The sequence below is a fragment of the Hyperolius riggenbachi genome, chromosome 1, assembly GCF_040937935.1.
Source record: "Hyperolius riggenbachi isolate aHypRig1 chromosome 1, aHypRig1.pri, whole genome shotgun sequence".
Taxonomy (NCBI): Eukaryota; Metazoa; Chordata; class Amphibia; order Anura; family Hyperoliidae; genus Hyperolius; species Hyperolius riggenbachi.
In genome coordinates this window covers 91,268,352-91,284,564 of record NC_090646.1, presented here as the reverse complement: position 1 = coordinate 91,284,564, position 16,213 = coordinate 91,268,352, and the positions used below count along the sequence as shown (strand labels likewise).

The window sequence follows — 16,213 nt, the reverse complement described above, 5'->3', positions numbered from 1 at the left end:
CTGTTGCACCAAACACTCTCATCTCAGGTGTCCAGAGGTTAGAAGATATATCTGATTATCGGTGATACTGCAGATCATCAATAATCGGGTATATATCTGTATTCTCGGTGATACTGCAGATCACCGGTAATCAGACCCTCTCTGTGTTACACCGATCGTTACACATTTAAGGACTTTTTTTGTGAAATCCCTTATGCGGCCCAGCCTCATCCTGACTTTGCCTTCTGCGGCCCCCAGGTAAATGGAGTTTGAGACCCCTGCTCTAGATAGTGCAAAGGCTTCCTGGATCCTTGTAAGGCCCACCGTTCCAGTTCGGCGTCCCTCTTCATCTTCTGGTTGCACTCTCAACCATGGACGAGTGCATCTGGACTGGCGATATATAGAAACAAAAATGTATAACACTTGCTTCAAGGGATGCACATTAATAGCGAACATGAAGCATATTTGGTGGGAGTGCCCAATAGCTCACACCTTCTGTTTGAACATCCTATCTAGAATTAATGCCACACTTTCTTATCTAGCCCTTAATCTAACAGTATTTCTTTTAGGAAACAAACCAAATGGAACGAATAAACATCAACAAAAATGTATCTAATTCATTGCAGCTGTGGCAAAATGTCACCTGCCAGAAATTGGAGATCACCACCACATCTGTCGCATGAGTAAGTTTTCTAAAAATGTGCTGATTTCAGAATTTATTTTAGCCAAACTAAAAGATAATCTTCCAAACTTCCAGGAGGTGTGTGGGCCCCATGGGTCTCTGCACTAGAAGTTATAGGGCTAAGGCCTTTACTTTAATTTTTCTTAAAGCTCCTATAAAAATTACCTAATAATTTATTTCTATTTGAAAGCCTTCCGCATATTGCAATATCATATATACACGATTCATGGTAGATAGTATGATTACATGATATACAAATGATATGCAAATATGTTTCTTTGTCTTTTGTGTTGGACTACAATAGCTGTAATCACTATTCCTCCTGTAAGGGGTGTAGTAATACACTCCTTGGATCTCAGTATTACTGAGATATGTTATTCTCTCTCTCTTCTCATTTTTTAAATTGTTTCATAAGCTCAAATTTATCTTTGGCATTTCCATTTTCTGTTGTATGCATAAATATGCGCCCCTGCGTGGACTCCCACTTGCTTTTATTGCTACTTTTATGTACTACAACAATAACATCTTTTGAAAGTAAAAAAGTATAACACGGAAAACGGGAGCTCAGTCTGGTGTAGTATTTCGGTATCAAGTTAGTGTAAGCAATCAAAGAAATGGGTACTCACACTCTTCTGGTTCCCCAACCTGCAACCAGTATAATCGCGCATTAGGAAGTACTGTGCCCACCTTTCAGGTACAGGTGTGGTTGCTTTGCTAAAAGAAAAAGACATTTTTGTCAGATTTTAAGAACCATAAAATCTAACAATTCTGACACCTCAAATGAGGTGGAAACACATGAAGCTAGTGACTGGAGGCGTCCAATAAAAATATTAAAAAAAAACCCTAAAAACTGCTTAAAAGAAAGGTAACTATAAGCTTACCGTCAATTATGAAAATGTTCAAAGTTTAGATAGTTTTAGTAATAATGAAGAAAACAATGGCCTCAATTCACTAAGCTTATCTCCTGTCTTTAATAACTCTTCTAGAGTTGTTACCATGGTGATAAGGCATGTAGTATTCAGGAAACATTTTACCTCAGGCAAGCCTAAAGTTAACTCTTCTGTCTTTAAGTTAACTCTCCAATCCTTAAAATAACTCCAGAGTTAAAGACAGGGTGTTAATTAACTGCGTGTGAAAATAACTACAGAGGAGGTAAAATAACTACAGAGGAGGAAACTTAAGGAATGCAGAGATAAGATAACTCTCTCACTGTGTGGAGGTAAGTTTTCTCTTGCCTTATTATCTCCAGCATGATTTTAGTGAATTGAGGCCAAAGTGTTTCATGGCCTCTAGCTCACAGCTTTGCACAAGGCTTGTTTACCTGAGGAAGTGGCTTCAGGCCACGAAATGCATTTCTTGGTCCTTGTTAATAAAACTGTCTGAACTTTTCATCATTGAAGGTAAGCTTATAGTTACCCTCCTTTTAATCATTTTTTAGAGTTTTTATATATATTTATTGAGCGCCTTCAGTCACTAGCTGCATCTGGTCTGGGCATGCAAAAGTAAGGTCCACACAGAAGAAAGCCACTTGTGTAAAAAATATTAAAAATTTAAAAATAACACTTAAAAATTTAATAGAAATAAAAAATAGAAATAAAAATAGAAATGAAAACTAAAATCAAAACTAAAAAAGAAAAATAGCAAACATATTATTAACTCAGTAATATCTACAATAGGACTCTATATGAACAATGTTTGAGGTCTACCTCCCTGTTGAGACCTCTGGGTTCTTATAATCCTGTAAGCCTCCTCTCCTCGGTGGTCCGACCTCCACCAACACGGTCTAGCTCCCTGTTGAGTCCTCTGGGTTCTTATAATCCTGTAAGCCTCCTCTCCTCGATGGTCCGACCTCCACCAACACTGTAAACCTAAATTTGGGACACAGTGTGTCATTTTTGATCAAAATGATACAGAACAGACTGATACCGTAGCTTCAGCCACTTCTGAATTGTGTATTTATGAGAAGTAAGTTTTTTTAAAGGTTGGGTCATCCTAAAGTATAACAGACCACATGAACATTTAATGATGTATATTCAGTGGTGGCTCCAGGAAATTTTTTTAGGGGGTGCTATGCAGGTGCTGGACCAATTTCCGGGGGAGCTGACGACCTGCTTGTGGCTACAACCTGCGCCGCGGCGAAAAAATGGGCGTGGTCATGACCGGATGAGGGCGGGGCTAACTGTAATTTAAAGTGAACCCAGGGTGAGAGTGATATGGTGGCTGCCATATTTATTTCCTTTTAAACAATACTAGTTGCCTGGCAGCCCTGCTGATCTATTTGGCTGTAGTAGTGAACTGAATTACACCAGAAACAAGCCATGCAGCTAATCTTGTCAGTTCTGACAATATTGTCAGAAACCCCTGACCTGCTGCATGCTTGTTCAGGGTCTATGGTTGAAAGAATAAGAGGCAGAGGACCAGCACGGCAGCCAGGCAACTGGTATTGCTTAAAGGGAGATAAATATGGCAGCCTCAATATTATTCTCACCTCGGGTTCCCTTTAAAAGTGCAACGCAAAGACAGAGGGCCCAAGTTTTGGTGACCCTTTTCCCAGAAAATTCACATAATTGTGCAGGTTTTCTCAAGAAAATACACGTAATGTGAGCAGATTTTAACAAAAAACACGTCCAATGACCCCAATATGCACAATCGTTATCACATATGGCTCCAATATGCACAATCGGTAGCAGATATGACCCCAATATGCACAATCGGTAGCAGATATGACCCCAATATGCACAATCGGTAGCAGATATGGTCCCAATATGCACAATCGGTAGCAGATATGGTCCCAATATGCACAATCGGTAGCAGATATGGTCCCAATATGCACAATCGGTAGCAGATATGGTCCCAATATGCACAATCGATAGCAGATATGGTCCCAATATGCACAATCGGTAGCAGATATGGTCCCAATATGCACAATCGGTAGCAGATATGGTCCCAATATGCACAATCGGTAGCAGATATGGTCCCAATATGCACAATCGGTAGCAGATATGGTCCCAATATGCACAATCGGTAGCAGATATGGTCCCAATATGCACAATCGGTAGCAGATATGGTCCCAATATGCACAATCGGTAGCAGATATGGTCCCAATATGCACAATCGGTGGCAGATATGGTCCCAATATGCACAATCGGTAGCAGATATGGTCCCAATATGCACAATCGGTGGCAGATATGGTCCCAATATGCACAATCGGTGGCAGATATGGTCCCAATATGCACAATCGGTGGCAGATATGGTCCCAATATGCACAATCGGTGGCAGATATGGTCCCAATATGCACAATCGGTGGCAGATATGGTCCCAATATGCACAATCGGTGGCAGATATGGTCCCAATATGCACAATCGGTGGCAGATATGGTCCCAATATGCACAATCGGTGGCAGATATGGTCCCAATATGCACAATCGGTGGCAGATATGGTCCCAATATACACAATCGGTGGCAGATATGGTCCCAATATGCACAATCGGTGGCAGATATGGTCCCAATATGCACAATCGGTGGCAGATATGGTCCCAATATGAACAATCGGTGGCAGATATGGTCCCAATATGCACAATCGTTATCAGATATGGTCCCAATATGCACAATCGTTATCAGATATGGTCCCAATATGCACAATCGTTATCAGATATGGCCCCAATATGCACAATCGTTATCAGATATGGCCCCAATATGCACAATCGGTAGCAGATATGACCCCAATATGCACAATCGGTAGCAGATATGACCCCAATATGCACAATCGGTAGCAGATATGACCCCAATATGCACAATCGGTAGCAGATATGACTCCAATATGCACAATCCGTAGCAGATATGACCCCAATATGCACAATCGGTAGCAGAAATGACCCCAATATGCACAATCGGTAGCAGAAATGACCCCAATATGCACAATCGGTAGCAGAAATGACCCCAATATGCACAATCGGTAGCAGAAATGACCCCAATATGCACAATCGGTAGCAGAAATGACCCCAATATGCACAATCCGTAGCAGATATGACCCCAATATGCACAATCCGTAGCAGATATGACCCCAATATGCACAATCCGTAGCAGATATGACCCCAATATGCACAATCCGTAGCAGATATGACCCCAATATGCACAATCAGCATCACCTGAAAAAGAAAAGAAAAACCCATTTACTCACCTACAGCCAGAAGACCTTCTTTCCCGACCTCCTGTCCCGAGTCCCGACCTCATTGTGGCGCGCAGCGCCCGCGCGCCCACGATCCTCTTCCTTCCCGACGTCACGACGAGACTTCCTGCCTGCATGCAGAGAGCAGGGCTACGGGAAAATGGCCGCCCGAAGCCATGCACTGCAGACTCGAAGTCTGCAGAACAGGGCTCCGGGCGGCCATCTTACCGTAGCCCTGCCTGCTGCTCCGTGCTGCCGCTGTGTGAACTGACTTGGCGTCTTTTAGACGCCTGAAGTCAGTTCACTCCAGGGGGTGCTTTGGGGGTGCTTGGACAATTCTAGGGGGTGCTCGAGCACCCCCTTGCACCCCCCTGGCGCCGCCCCTGTGTATATTACAAATTAGAATCACAGGTATGGAAACCCCTAATGTTAATAGTGCTGCCATTGTGAGGATGTGCAATCCAGTCACCCCTAATAACATTATTGCAATGTACATTTGCCTATTCTGTGTGACTTCTGTCTAGGGAAAGAAGACCAAATATCTCCATGGACAAGTCTGTCATTAGGACATTAATGGAAAATTGCTAAATTCCTCAATTTATGGAAAGGAGTCTTAGACCAAATGCCAATGTTTCATTATTATATGAGCAATTTGCTTACTATCAGTATTATATTGCATTACACAAGGTATTTGTTTGAAAGACCTTTGCCCCCCCCCCAATCCTATCCAAAGGTCGCTCCTGGAGTCTCCAGAGTGGTCCGCAGGATGTGATGAGGATAATACCTCTGTCAAAGTTTGTTGAGCAATTCCCCTGTACTCAAAATTTGACTTTTTGGAATACCCCTCCTAGTCACCAGGCAGTGAAAAGATGAATTATGTAGAAGAGAATTCACATAAGTAAGTTTCACATATAAGTCTGTGACTAGCATGCCATTCTCACAGAGTTACATCGTAATTTGGGTTGAAAAAAGATATACGTCCATTGAGTTCAACCAGAAAATGTCAGTATTACAATCAAAAATTTCTGAAGATCAAAGGTGGCCCTGCCCATATGCAGAAAACATCATCTATATAGCAAAGTCATCTGGCATGCTGTAAAAACAAAGAATTAGAATAAATAAAAGCCTCCTCATACGTATTCATAAAGATGTTAGCATAGGTTGAGGGCACATTTGACCCCATAGCGGCTCCCCTCAACTGTACATAATAACTATCCTCAAACCGGAAATAATTACGATATAGTGCAACACAAACCAGTTGTAGCAGAAAATTGGCCTGCTCTGTAGTTAAATCTGATGCTGTCTCCAAAGTATCTAGGACCGCCTCCACAACCCCAGTACCCCCTATTTGTAGCTACAGTTAGCATAGTGGGCGGCCCCTTTTAAACAGGTCACAGCCTGTGCCATTTTTAATGGCTCCATTTGCAAGGGTTGGCAATTTTATTGATCTATTCTCAAGATCTATTTACAAAAGAACACTTGTGACCCATGAACTCCATGTTGGAATGTTGGACATTAAGTATGTAGAACCACTCTATTTCCAGCAATCATAATATTAGCAATAGCACCTGTGTGTTTCAGAATGGCAAGAAACCTTTCTTAAGGAAAAATCAGTAACTAGCTAGTAGAGCAGTCCTTGCCTCTCATCATGTCTCTTATCACATTCCCATTCTACATCTTAATTATAAATCTTTGCTTGAGGAAGGATTCCTGCAGATCCAAAACATATGGTTCAGCCAGAAATATTATGACTGCAGGAAAAAGAGTGGGTTTATTTACTAACATTGAAATTAAGTTGACAATTGTGTTATTTTGCTTGAATATCTTGAGAATCTATTATATTTTCTAAGCAGGTCTGGTGTATGTTTGTGTTGTGTGTATGTCCTTCCCTCCAACACACGCACCATTGAGGACTCGGTGGAGCTGTGCAGCGGAGGTCGGCTGCAGTGTCTCTGGATATCGGAGGATGCAGAAGAGGAATGTGCGGAGAAACAGGACCGGAGCCAGGGGGAGAGGAGTGCGGCGGCAGGAGCAGGTAACATAGCTTCCCTGCGCATCCTGCATAACTTTATTCTGTGTCTCCAGAATATAAGACGCACCCACTTTCCCCCCAAAGTTTAGGGGAAGAAAAAGAGCATCTTATATGTTGAAAAATATGGTAAGTAGCTAAGTTTTCTTTTAGGTCTCTTTAAAAGGGTATGCTCTGTATAACACTGCATCTACGCTCCACACATCTGCTGTCAGGAAGAACACATAGCAAAATGTAGCACCAAAATAAGACATCACACAATCTGCACATTGTCTGCTTGTTCCTAGGAAGGACTCCAGACATACTTGACTACTCTCAACTCCAAAAGAGGTTGCTAATCTCTATCTGACACATCTTTTCTCTAACCTGCAATTACTGGTGGTTTTCCTGCTCTTCAGAATGAGATCTGCAGCAGTGAGATGGTGAAGAACACAAGGAATCCATTGATAACTACTTGAGACTTCCTGAGATGCTGAGATGTTTTCTCTCACCACCTAAAGCATAGCACAGCCATCAATATAATTATACATAGAGAGCACTGAGAGGTTTAATCACCTTTATCACTGCGTCTGAGAAAAGAGCTGACTCAGCCGGAATCCCTCATGAGTCATGCCCAACAATCTGACTCAGTCCTGCACAGGAACATGACAGGAGAGGAATAAGGGAAGGATATTGAGAATAGTCTGATGAGCAATATCAACAGCTTTAGATAGGCAGTCGCCAGGTATTATTATTATTTTGTATTGTTTTAATTATTTTGTATTTTATAGTGCCGACATCTTCCGCAGCGTTGTACAGAGAACACAGTCTTGTCATTAACTGTCCCTCAGAGGGGCTCACAATCTAATCCCTACCATAGTCATTTGTCTAAGGATGTATCATATAGGGTATGTATTATAGCCTAGGGCCAATTTAGGCGTACATATAATTAAGCCTTTTTTTTTCATTTGTATGTAGGAGGTTCAGTCTGTATTTATGAGACAACATCAAAAGTAATTTTGTGCCAAAAAATCTGTATAAAACTTTATTATATAAAAAAAATCACAAAAAAATCTGTTAAACGATCCTTGTTTGTCACAAGATTCATAGTTGAACAATCATGCAGTTTTGAACAAACAGGACGTGCTTTGTTGTAGTATATAGTTTTAGACAGTTTCAGGTAAGGACCCTAGTCTGTTTCGGGTCAGTTTGACCCTTCATCAGGCCTTTACAAAGCAAATATGAATCAGATGCAGGTCGATGAGCAGACACAAAACAAAGCAAGATGGCAAAGGAAATGAAGAGCTGCAGGCCACAAATCCAGATATTTATTTGGCGCCCAAATTTCCCCTGCTTACCGATAATTTGATGCCCCTATGGCGGTACATCAAAATTATTGTGTATACAGGGTTTTTTTTTCTTGTGGAGGGGTTGGTTAGAGGTTAGTCGCAGGTGGTGGGAAAATTAAGGTTAGCAGAGGGGGAAGGGGAAATTAAGGTTAGGCTCAGTGGGTCAGTAGTTAAAGGGAACCCAAGGTAAGAGGAATATGGAAGCTGCCATATTTATTTCCTTGTAAACAATGCCATCCCTGTTGATCTTCTGGCATAAGTAGTGTCAAAACCCTGGAACAAGCATATGGCTGATCCAGTAAAAGCAGAGTACCTGATCTGCTGCATGCTTGTCCAGGGTCTGTGGCTAAAAGTATTAGAGACACAGGATCAAGAGAACTGCCCGGCAACTGGTATTGCTTATAAGGAAATAAGTATGGCAGCCTCCATATCCCTCTCACCTGGGGCTCACTTTAGGGTTAGGGGGCATGGTTAAGAATAGGCGTCAGAAGTAGGAGGGTTCAGTGTGAGAGAATGGTTAGGTTTAGCTCTAGTAAAATATTGGTATTGAATACCGATATTTTACTATCCTTTCTTACACTTTAATAGTAGAATATCAGTAAATTTGCCGATATACTACTATCAGTTCTTTAGGGCACCCTTTTTGGACATATACCTGGCAATTTGATATTTTGATATTGTTTAAAAGGAAATAAATATTGCAGCCTCTATTTTTCTCTCACTACAGGTCTCCTTCAGAAACCTGCTTACCTTATATACTCGCATATAAGCCGACCCGTGAATAATCCAAGGTACCCACTTTCCCCCCAGAGACCAGGAAAAGGTGATTGACTCAAGTATAAGAACCCTACCCAGTATAAGAACCCTACTCTTCACAGTTTCCTGATGTGCCCCCAGTGCAAGTCAGCCCCTCTCCCCATAGCCAGATGTGCCCCAAGGATGATACAGCTATGTCTTAAGACGTTACTAGATGGCGTCATAGATATAAAAGACAGTGATTGCCACAAAGGAAGAACACACGATCATTGCACCGCTGACATGCTGCTTCCACGTTCCGCTCCATAAGCCGGGGGACACAGGTAGTCTTGAGTCTTGAGCAGCACACTCTGCACACCAAGTTGCGGGGGATGCGGGCACAGACACAGCAGGGAGCCAGCTGGCAAGAGCAGGATCACTAGTGTACAATCCTTAAACTCCTCTGCCAGTAACAAAACCTGCTCCACCATCTGTTCTGCTCCACTGACTCGCATATAAGCTAAGAAGGTAACTTTTTAGTACATTTTTTGTGCTGAAAAATTAGGCTTATACACAAGTATATACAGTAGTTACACTTGATTTTGTGCCACTTCATTCTATCCATAAACATGGTATTGTGATGTGCTAGTCTTACACTGAAACAAGTGATTTGCAAGTGAATAAATGATAGCATTATGGAATGCTGAATCACCACTTTAGGTCACTGGATGTGATGTAATGGAGTCACAAGCAAGGCGTTATTATGGGTGGGGATGATATGCAGATACTTCAGTCCTGAGCGATCAGTCCGCTGGGATCATGTCTTGTACATATCGACGCTTGCAGACACAACAGCATATGTAATTGCTTATGTTATGAAGTGAAATATCCAATATAACTGTATAGTCAGCAGAACATAAGTGGGCAAAACAGAAGCTTGAGTGAGGAGTGTCATACCGCCAGACAGAGTATCTGGCAATGGACACAGAGAAGATCTGCCCTGATCAGGTCATTCCAGGCTTACTGAGCTGAACATGCTGACGTTAGTGGCTACACCCAAATATTGGGAAAGTTCATTCTTTTTGTATGAAATGGGCAGAGCGGAATTGCTTCTTTAAACTCCACCTAAAAAGTTGAACTCCAGAAAAAAAGGGTATATTTCAGACATGGTTTTCACCTGTAACCCCCATGGCTGCTTTATTTTTAGGGTGTAACGATTAGTGTCAGCACGCAGAGAGAATCTGATTCTTGGCGATCTGCAGCACCACCAAGAATGCAGATATACACCTGATTATCGATTATCTGCAGAATCAGCGATAATACAGATGTATTGCTAACCTCTGGACACCAGAATAGTGGGAGTGTTTGGTGCAACAGTAACAACTCTGAGTGGAGACCACCAGAGGAGCTGGCGGCCTAAGACTCCTGAGGAATTCACCCCTGACTGTGGGTGATATTCCTGTAGCCTGTGGACCCCTGAGCGAGGGACCGAGGCTAAGTTGCAGGAAGCCCTGGAGCTAATATGAAAGGTATTGCCCTGGACTGGGCTAATGTAATACAATAATAGCACAATCCTAGTCTGGGTGTGAGGTCCGTAGTCACAACACCCTGGAACTAGTCTGGAGCATAACATAAATGATAATACAATTCCCTAGTCTTGGGTGTGAAGTCCGTGATCGTCAACACCCTGGAACTAGTCTGGAATATAACATAAATGATAATACAATTCCCTAGTCTTGGGTGTGAGGTCCGTGATCGTCAACACCCTGGAACTAGTCTGGAATATAACACAAAGACAATACAGTTCCCTAGTCTTGGGTGTGAGGGCCTTGATCTCAACACCCTGGAACTATGCTAGAGAATACACAGAAGATACACAGTATTCCTAGTCTGGGGTGTGAGGGCCTTAATCTCAACACCCTGGAACTGGTCTAACAAACAAACAGTACAAGGTAATCTAGCTCAGTGTGAATTCCCAAGTCCTCCTGGTTCAAACACACTGTAAGGATCTGACTATGGTCTGAATGCTTCCACAAAGTGTTTGCAATGGCAGACAACCAGCAACTGAGAAGCAAGCAGAATATATAGTAGCTGAACACTGCTGCCCCGCCCGAGCCACTCAGCCAATCATGAGTCCAGCAGGAATCAGCTGATCGTCCTGATCAGCTGACACTTCCCCTGCTGGTATAAAGGTCCTGACTTCTGGCCCGCGTGCGCATAGCTCTTCATCCATCTATGTGGACTAACAGACCCAGCCACTCCAAAGGCACGCTGCTGCGTACAAACTGCCACCTTGGACGCGGAAACAGCCGATTTGCTATTAGAACATGCGGCGGCTTTTCCGCGTTCTGCCACACTACCAGACGCGTGCGTACACGTGCAAACCGCCGCGTTGGACGCGGAATCAGCCGCCTTGCTTTCAGCAGACGCGGCGGCTTTTCCGCGTTTTCTCACAGTACCCCCCCCCCTGAGGAGTGGACTCCGGACATCTCCTTCCTGACTTTCCAGGATGTGAGTTAGAGAATTCCCTTTTTATGTCATACTCAGGCCGGTCATCAATCAACACAGGGTGGGAGGGAGTGGAATCCACCTGCACTGCTGGCTTGAGCAGGGGCACCTGAAATGATCTTTTGTCAGTTTGTATTTTCGGTGATAGAAAGATTTTGGGCCCAAAACCCCTGTCTAAAGCGTCTGCTTTGGCGCTTTTGCTATCTGATTCATGCATGAGAAGTAACCGTGAGGAACAGGACCCGTTAGAAATATCTGTACACTGTCCTGTCTTTCCTGAGACCTGTATCTTGGTATTATCCGCCTCACCCCTCTTTAAACAGTGCTCCTGACAATGGGCTGACCAGTTCAGTAGCTGCCCTGAAGCCCAGTCAATCAGCGGCGAGTGAAGCCGTAACCAGGGCATACCGAGAACAGCAGAGCCCTTCATCGGCAGGACCAGGAACTGTAAACTCTCTTCATGCACTGCCCCTAAACAACATGACAGTAGGGGGGTCTGGGCAAGAAACTGGGCACTGCGCAGGGGAGAGTCATCCACCGCGGTGCCCGAAATCTGCCGGTCAGGTGCGGATAAAGGTATCCCCAACCTTTTAGCAAAATCGTAATCTATGAGGTTCGCTGCTGAACCCGAGTCCACCATGGCTTCTGCGGACTTGGTCCGACCTTCCCACGTAACCGAACAAGGAAGGATCAGCCGACCATCGTTCAGAGATGAACCCTGCTCACCAATGGTATTGACTCCCCCCAGGTGGTGGCATTTGTCTGGTCTAGAGGACCCATATTCCCAGACTCAGCCTTGTGTACCCAATTTGCATAGGTTCGCCTGGGGGTGAGGGAGACCGAGAAGAGTCGCGTAAGATAGACCTTCTGGCCACTCTACCACGAACCTGTCTCTGGTGGCGCAAACGGCGATCTGTCTGTATCGCCAGAGAAATTGCCTCATCCAACGATTCGGGCTCAGGATGGCCTATCATTACCTCATGAATAGTATCTGACAATCCGGCCAAAAAACAGTCCAGGAGGGCAAATGCGTCCCATCTAGCCGAGACTGCCCACCTCCTGAACTCCGCAGCATAATTCTCAACCGGACCTTTACCTTGACGCAGAAGCTTGAGCTTCCGTTCAGAAGTCGAGGCAATGTCTGGGTCATCGTAAATCATAGCCATAGCCTCAAAAAATTCATCCACTGAGGTCAGGGCCTGATGCCCAATAGGAAGACCAAATGCCCAGGTCTGGGAATCCCCTGACAACAGAGTCTTAATGAATGTAATTCTCTGTGCCACGGTTCCAGGCGAGTTAGGCCTTAACTTAAAGTATGATAACACTCTATTTCTAAAGTTCCGAAAGTCAGATCTGTCGCCAAAAAACCTTTCAGGTACAGGCATATGTATGTCTGTGCTAAGAGGAGATTGCACTGATTGAAGTTTTTGAATAGCCCCAAATATCTGACATATCTGAGTCTGTTGGTTCAAAATTGCCGCGGAAAGTTGGTTTACCGCGGTGGTCAGGACTTCAACATGGCTATACAGTGCGTCCATTTAGGTATGGTCTGCCATTCTGTAACGATTGGTGTCAGCACGCAGAGAGAATCTGATTCTTGGCGATCTGCAGCACCACCAAGAATGCAGATATACGCCTGATTATCGATGATCTGTAGAATCAGCGATAATACAGATGTATTGCTAACCTCTGGACACCAGAATAGTGGGAGTGTTTGGTGCAACAGTAACAACTCTGAGTGGAGACCACCAGAGGAGCTGGCGGCCTAAGACTCCTGAGGAATTCACCCCTGACTGTGGGTGATATTTCTGTAGCCTGTGGACCCCTGGGCGAGGGACCGAGGCTGGGTTGCAGGAAGCCCTGCAGCTAACATGAAAGGTATTGCCCTGGACTGGGCTAATGTAATACAATAATAGCACAATCCTAGTCTGGGTGTGAGGTCCGTAGTCACAACACCCTGGAACTAGTCTGGAGCATAACATAAATGATAATACAATTCACTAGTCTTGGGTGTGAGGTCCGTGATCGTCAACACCCTGGAACTAGCCTGGAATATAACACAAAGACAATACAGTTCCCTAGTCTTGGGTGTGAGGGCCTTGATCTCAACACCCTGGAACTATGCTAGAGAATACACAAAAGATACACAGTATTCCTAGTCTGGGGTGTGAGGGCCTTGATCTCAATACCCTGGAACTGGTCTAACAAATAAACAGTACAAGGTAATCTGACTCAGTGTGAATTCCCAAGTCCTCCTGGTTCAAACACACTGTAAGGATCTGACTATGGTCTGAATGCTTCCACAAAGTGTTTGCAATGGCAGACAACCAGCAACTGAGAAGCAAGCAGAATATATAGTAGCTGAACACTGCTGTCCCGCCCGAGCCACTCAGCCAATCATGAGTCCAGCAGGAATCAGCTGATCGTCCTGATCAGCTGACACTTCCCCTGCTGGTATAAAGGTCCTGACTTCTGGCCCGCGTGCGCGTAGCTCTTCATCCATCTATGTGGACTAACAGACCCAGCCACTCCAAAGGCACGCTGCTGCGTACAAACTGCCACCTTGGACGCGGAAACAGCCGCTTTGCTATTAGAACATGCGGCGGCTTTTCTGCGTTCTGCCACACTACCAGACGTGTGCCTACACGTGCAAACCGCCGCGTTGTACGCGGAATCAGCCGCCTTGCTTTCAGCAGACGCGGCGGCTTTTCCGCGTATTCTCACATAGGGCTTTTAAAAGTGGTATGAAATTTACAATTTCAACTCTGCTCTAAAACATTAAACACAGCATACAACTAATACAAAATGGTTCATAACTCAAAGATCCACTTCACTTAATCGATTGATAACTATGCTGGGTTGCCAGACAAATGATTAGATTGTCTTGTAACTAAGTACAGAGCAAACAACATCAAAAAAGTCCTCCGATCTATTACCCCTAGTAGTTTGCCTGGGGAGGGGCTGAAGTTTGGGAGATGTCAATCTATTGTTACTTTAGGTAGAGATGTGGGTTGAGATGTGGAACTACCCTATATACTCGAGTATAAGCCGACGTGAGTATAAGCCGACCCCAACCTTTACCTAAAAAAGTGGGAAAAATGATTGAATCGAGTATAAGCCGAGGGGAGGAAATGCGAAAAGTCTAAGGTCATTGTTCTGTTTGCCATACACTACACAACAAGCACCGAATCCCACAAATGACTGTGCCACCTGGCATATGCAGTGTGGTTTGAGAGGATAAGCGGTCATGACTGTGTCCCCGTTCCCCCTCCAGAGCAGAATGTAAACTATAGCTGTGTGCATCTCAGCCAGAGTATCAACCTTTTCATATTGCTGTGTTATTAGGGCACATATGCAGCCATGACTGTAACCCCATCCGCTCTCCAGAGCAGAGCAGTATGTAAATAAAACCTGTGTGACTCAGCCAGAGCATTCCCCCTCCACACAGTGATGGGTGGATAGGGCACATGTGCAGCCATGAGGGTTTCCCCTGCCTCACCACCAGAGCAGAGTAGTATCCAAATTACAGATGCGTCCCCTGAGTGCCTAGCTTCCCCCCCTCCCCCCCTTTCCCACATATGCATTGTGGTTTAGCCGGATTGCCAGTGACGGATGTGTCCCCTTGCCAGAGCAGAGCGGAATGTAAATATCAGCTGTGTGATGAGCTGATTGCCGCTCTCATGGAATGCAGAGTTATAAAGAGCAGAGCGTGCCTCCTTCACTTAGGGCTTGTTCACATTCAGGGGCGGCGCCAGGGGGGTGCTTGGGGGTGCTCGAGCACCCCCTAGAATTGTCCAAGCACCCCCAAAGCACCCCCTGGAGTGAACTGACTTCAGGCGTCTAAAAGACGCCAAGTCAGTTCACACACCGGCAGCACGGAGCAGCAGGCAGGGCTACGGTAAGATGGCCGCCCGGAGCCCTGTTCTGCAGACTTCGGGCGGCCATTTTCCCGTAGCCCTGCTCTCTGCATGCAGGCAGGAAGTCTCGTGGTGACGTCGGGAAGGAAGACGATCGTGGGCGCGCGGGCGCTGCGCGCCACAATGAGGTCGGGACTCGGGACAGGAGGTCGGGAAAGAAGGTCTTCTGGCTGTAGGTGAGTAAATGGGTTTTTCTTTTCTTTTTCAGGTGATGCGGATTGTGCATATTGGGGTCATTTCTGCTACGGATTGTGCATATTGGGGCGATATCTGCTACCGATTGTGCATATTGGGGTCATTTCTGCTACCGATTGTGCATATTGGGGTCATTTCTGCTACCGATTGTGCATATTGGGGTCATTTCTGCTACCGATTGTGCATATTGGGGTCATTTCTGCTACCGATTGTGCATATTGGGGTCATTTCTGCTACCGATTGTGCATATTGGGGGTCATATCTGCTACCGATTGTGCATATTGGGGTCATATCTGCTACCGATTGTGCATATTGGGGTCATATCTGCTACCGATTGTGCATATTGGGGTCATATCTGCTACCGATTGTGCATATTGGGGTCATATCTGCTACCGATTGTGCATATTGGGGTCATATCTGCTACCGATTGTGCATATTGGGGTCATATCTGCTACCGATTGTGCATATTGGGGTCATATCTGCTACCGATTGTGCATATTGGGGTCATATCTGCTACCGATTGTGCATATTGGGGTCATATCTGCTACCGATTGTGCATATTGGGGTCATATCTGCTACCGATTGTGCATATTGGGGTCATTTCTGCTACCGATTGTGCATATTGGGGTCTTATCTGCTACCGATTGTGCATATTGGGGCCATATCTGCTACC

At 44.8% G+C, this 16,213-nt stretch overlaps 2 protein-coding genes across 5 annotated transcripts in view; one reads left to right on the top strand and one right to left on the bottom strand.

Moving 5' to 3' along the window:
- LOC137563743 (peroxisomal acyl-coenzyme A oxidase 3-like) overlaps window positions 1-16,213 on the bottom strand; it is a 372,185-nt gene that overhangs the window by 60,018 nt on the left and 295,954 nt on the right. For both annotated transcript variants that reach the window (XR_011030424.1, XM_068276637.1), the window contains exon 19: window positions 1,288-1,375. Coding sequence is in view for 1 of the 2 variants with exons in the window: in XM_068276637.1 (XP_068132738.1) it covers window positions 1,329-1,375 (47 nt within the window). In the remaining variant the exon portion in view is untranslated. The remainder of the gene's footprint in view (window positions 1-1,287; window positions 1,376-16,213) is intronic.
- The window catches only part of LOC137563764 (serine protease HTRA3-like), a 116,784-nt gene continuing 115,974 nt past the window's right edge, over window positions 15,404-16,213 (top strand). The window contains exon 1 of one of the 3 annotated variants that reach the window (XM_068276688.1): window positions 15,404-15,521. In XM_068276688.1, the coding sequence (XP_068132789.1) occupies window positions 15,469-15,521 (53 nt within the window). In that variant the 5' untranslated portion in view covers window positions 15,404-15,468. The remainder of the gene's footprint in view (window positions 15,522-16,213) is intronic. The other 2 variants (XM_068276705.1, XM_068276723.1) reach the window with 2 other exon arrangements.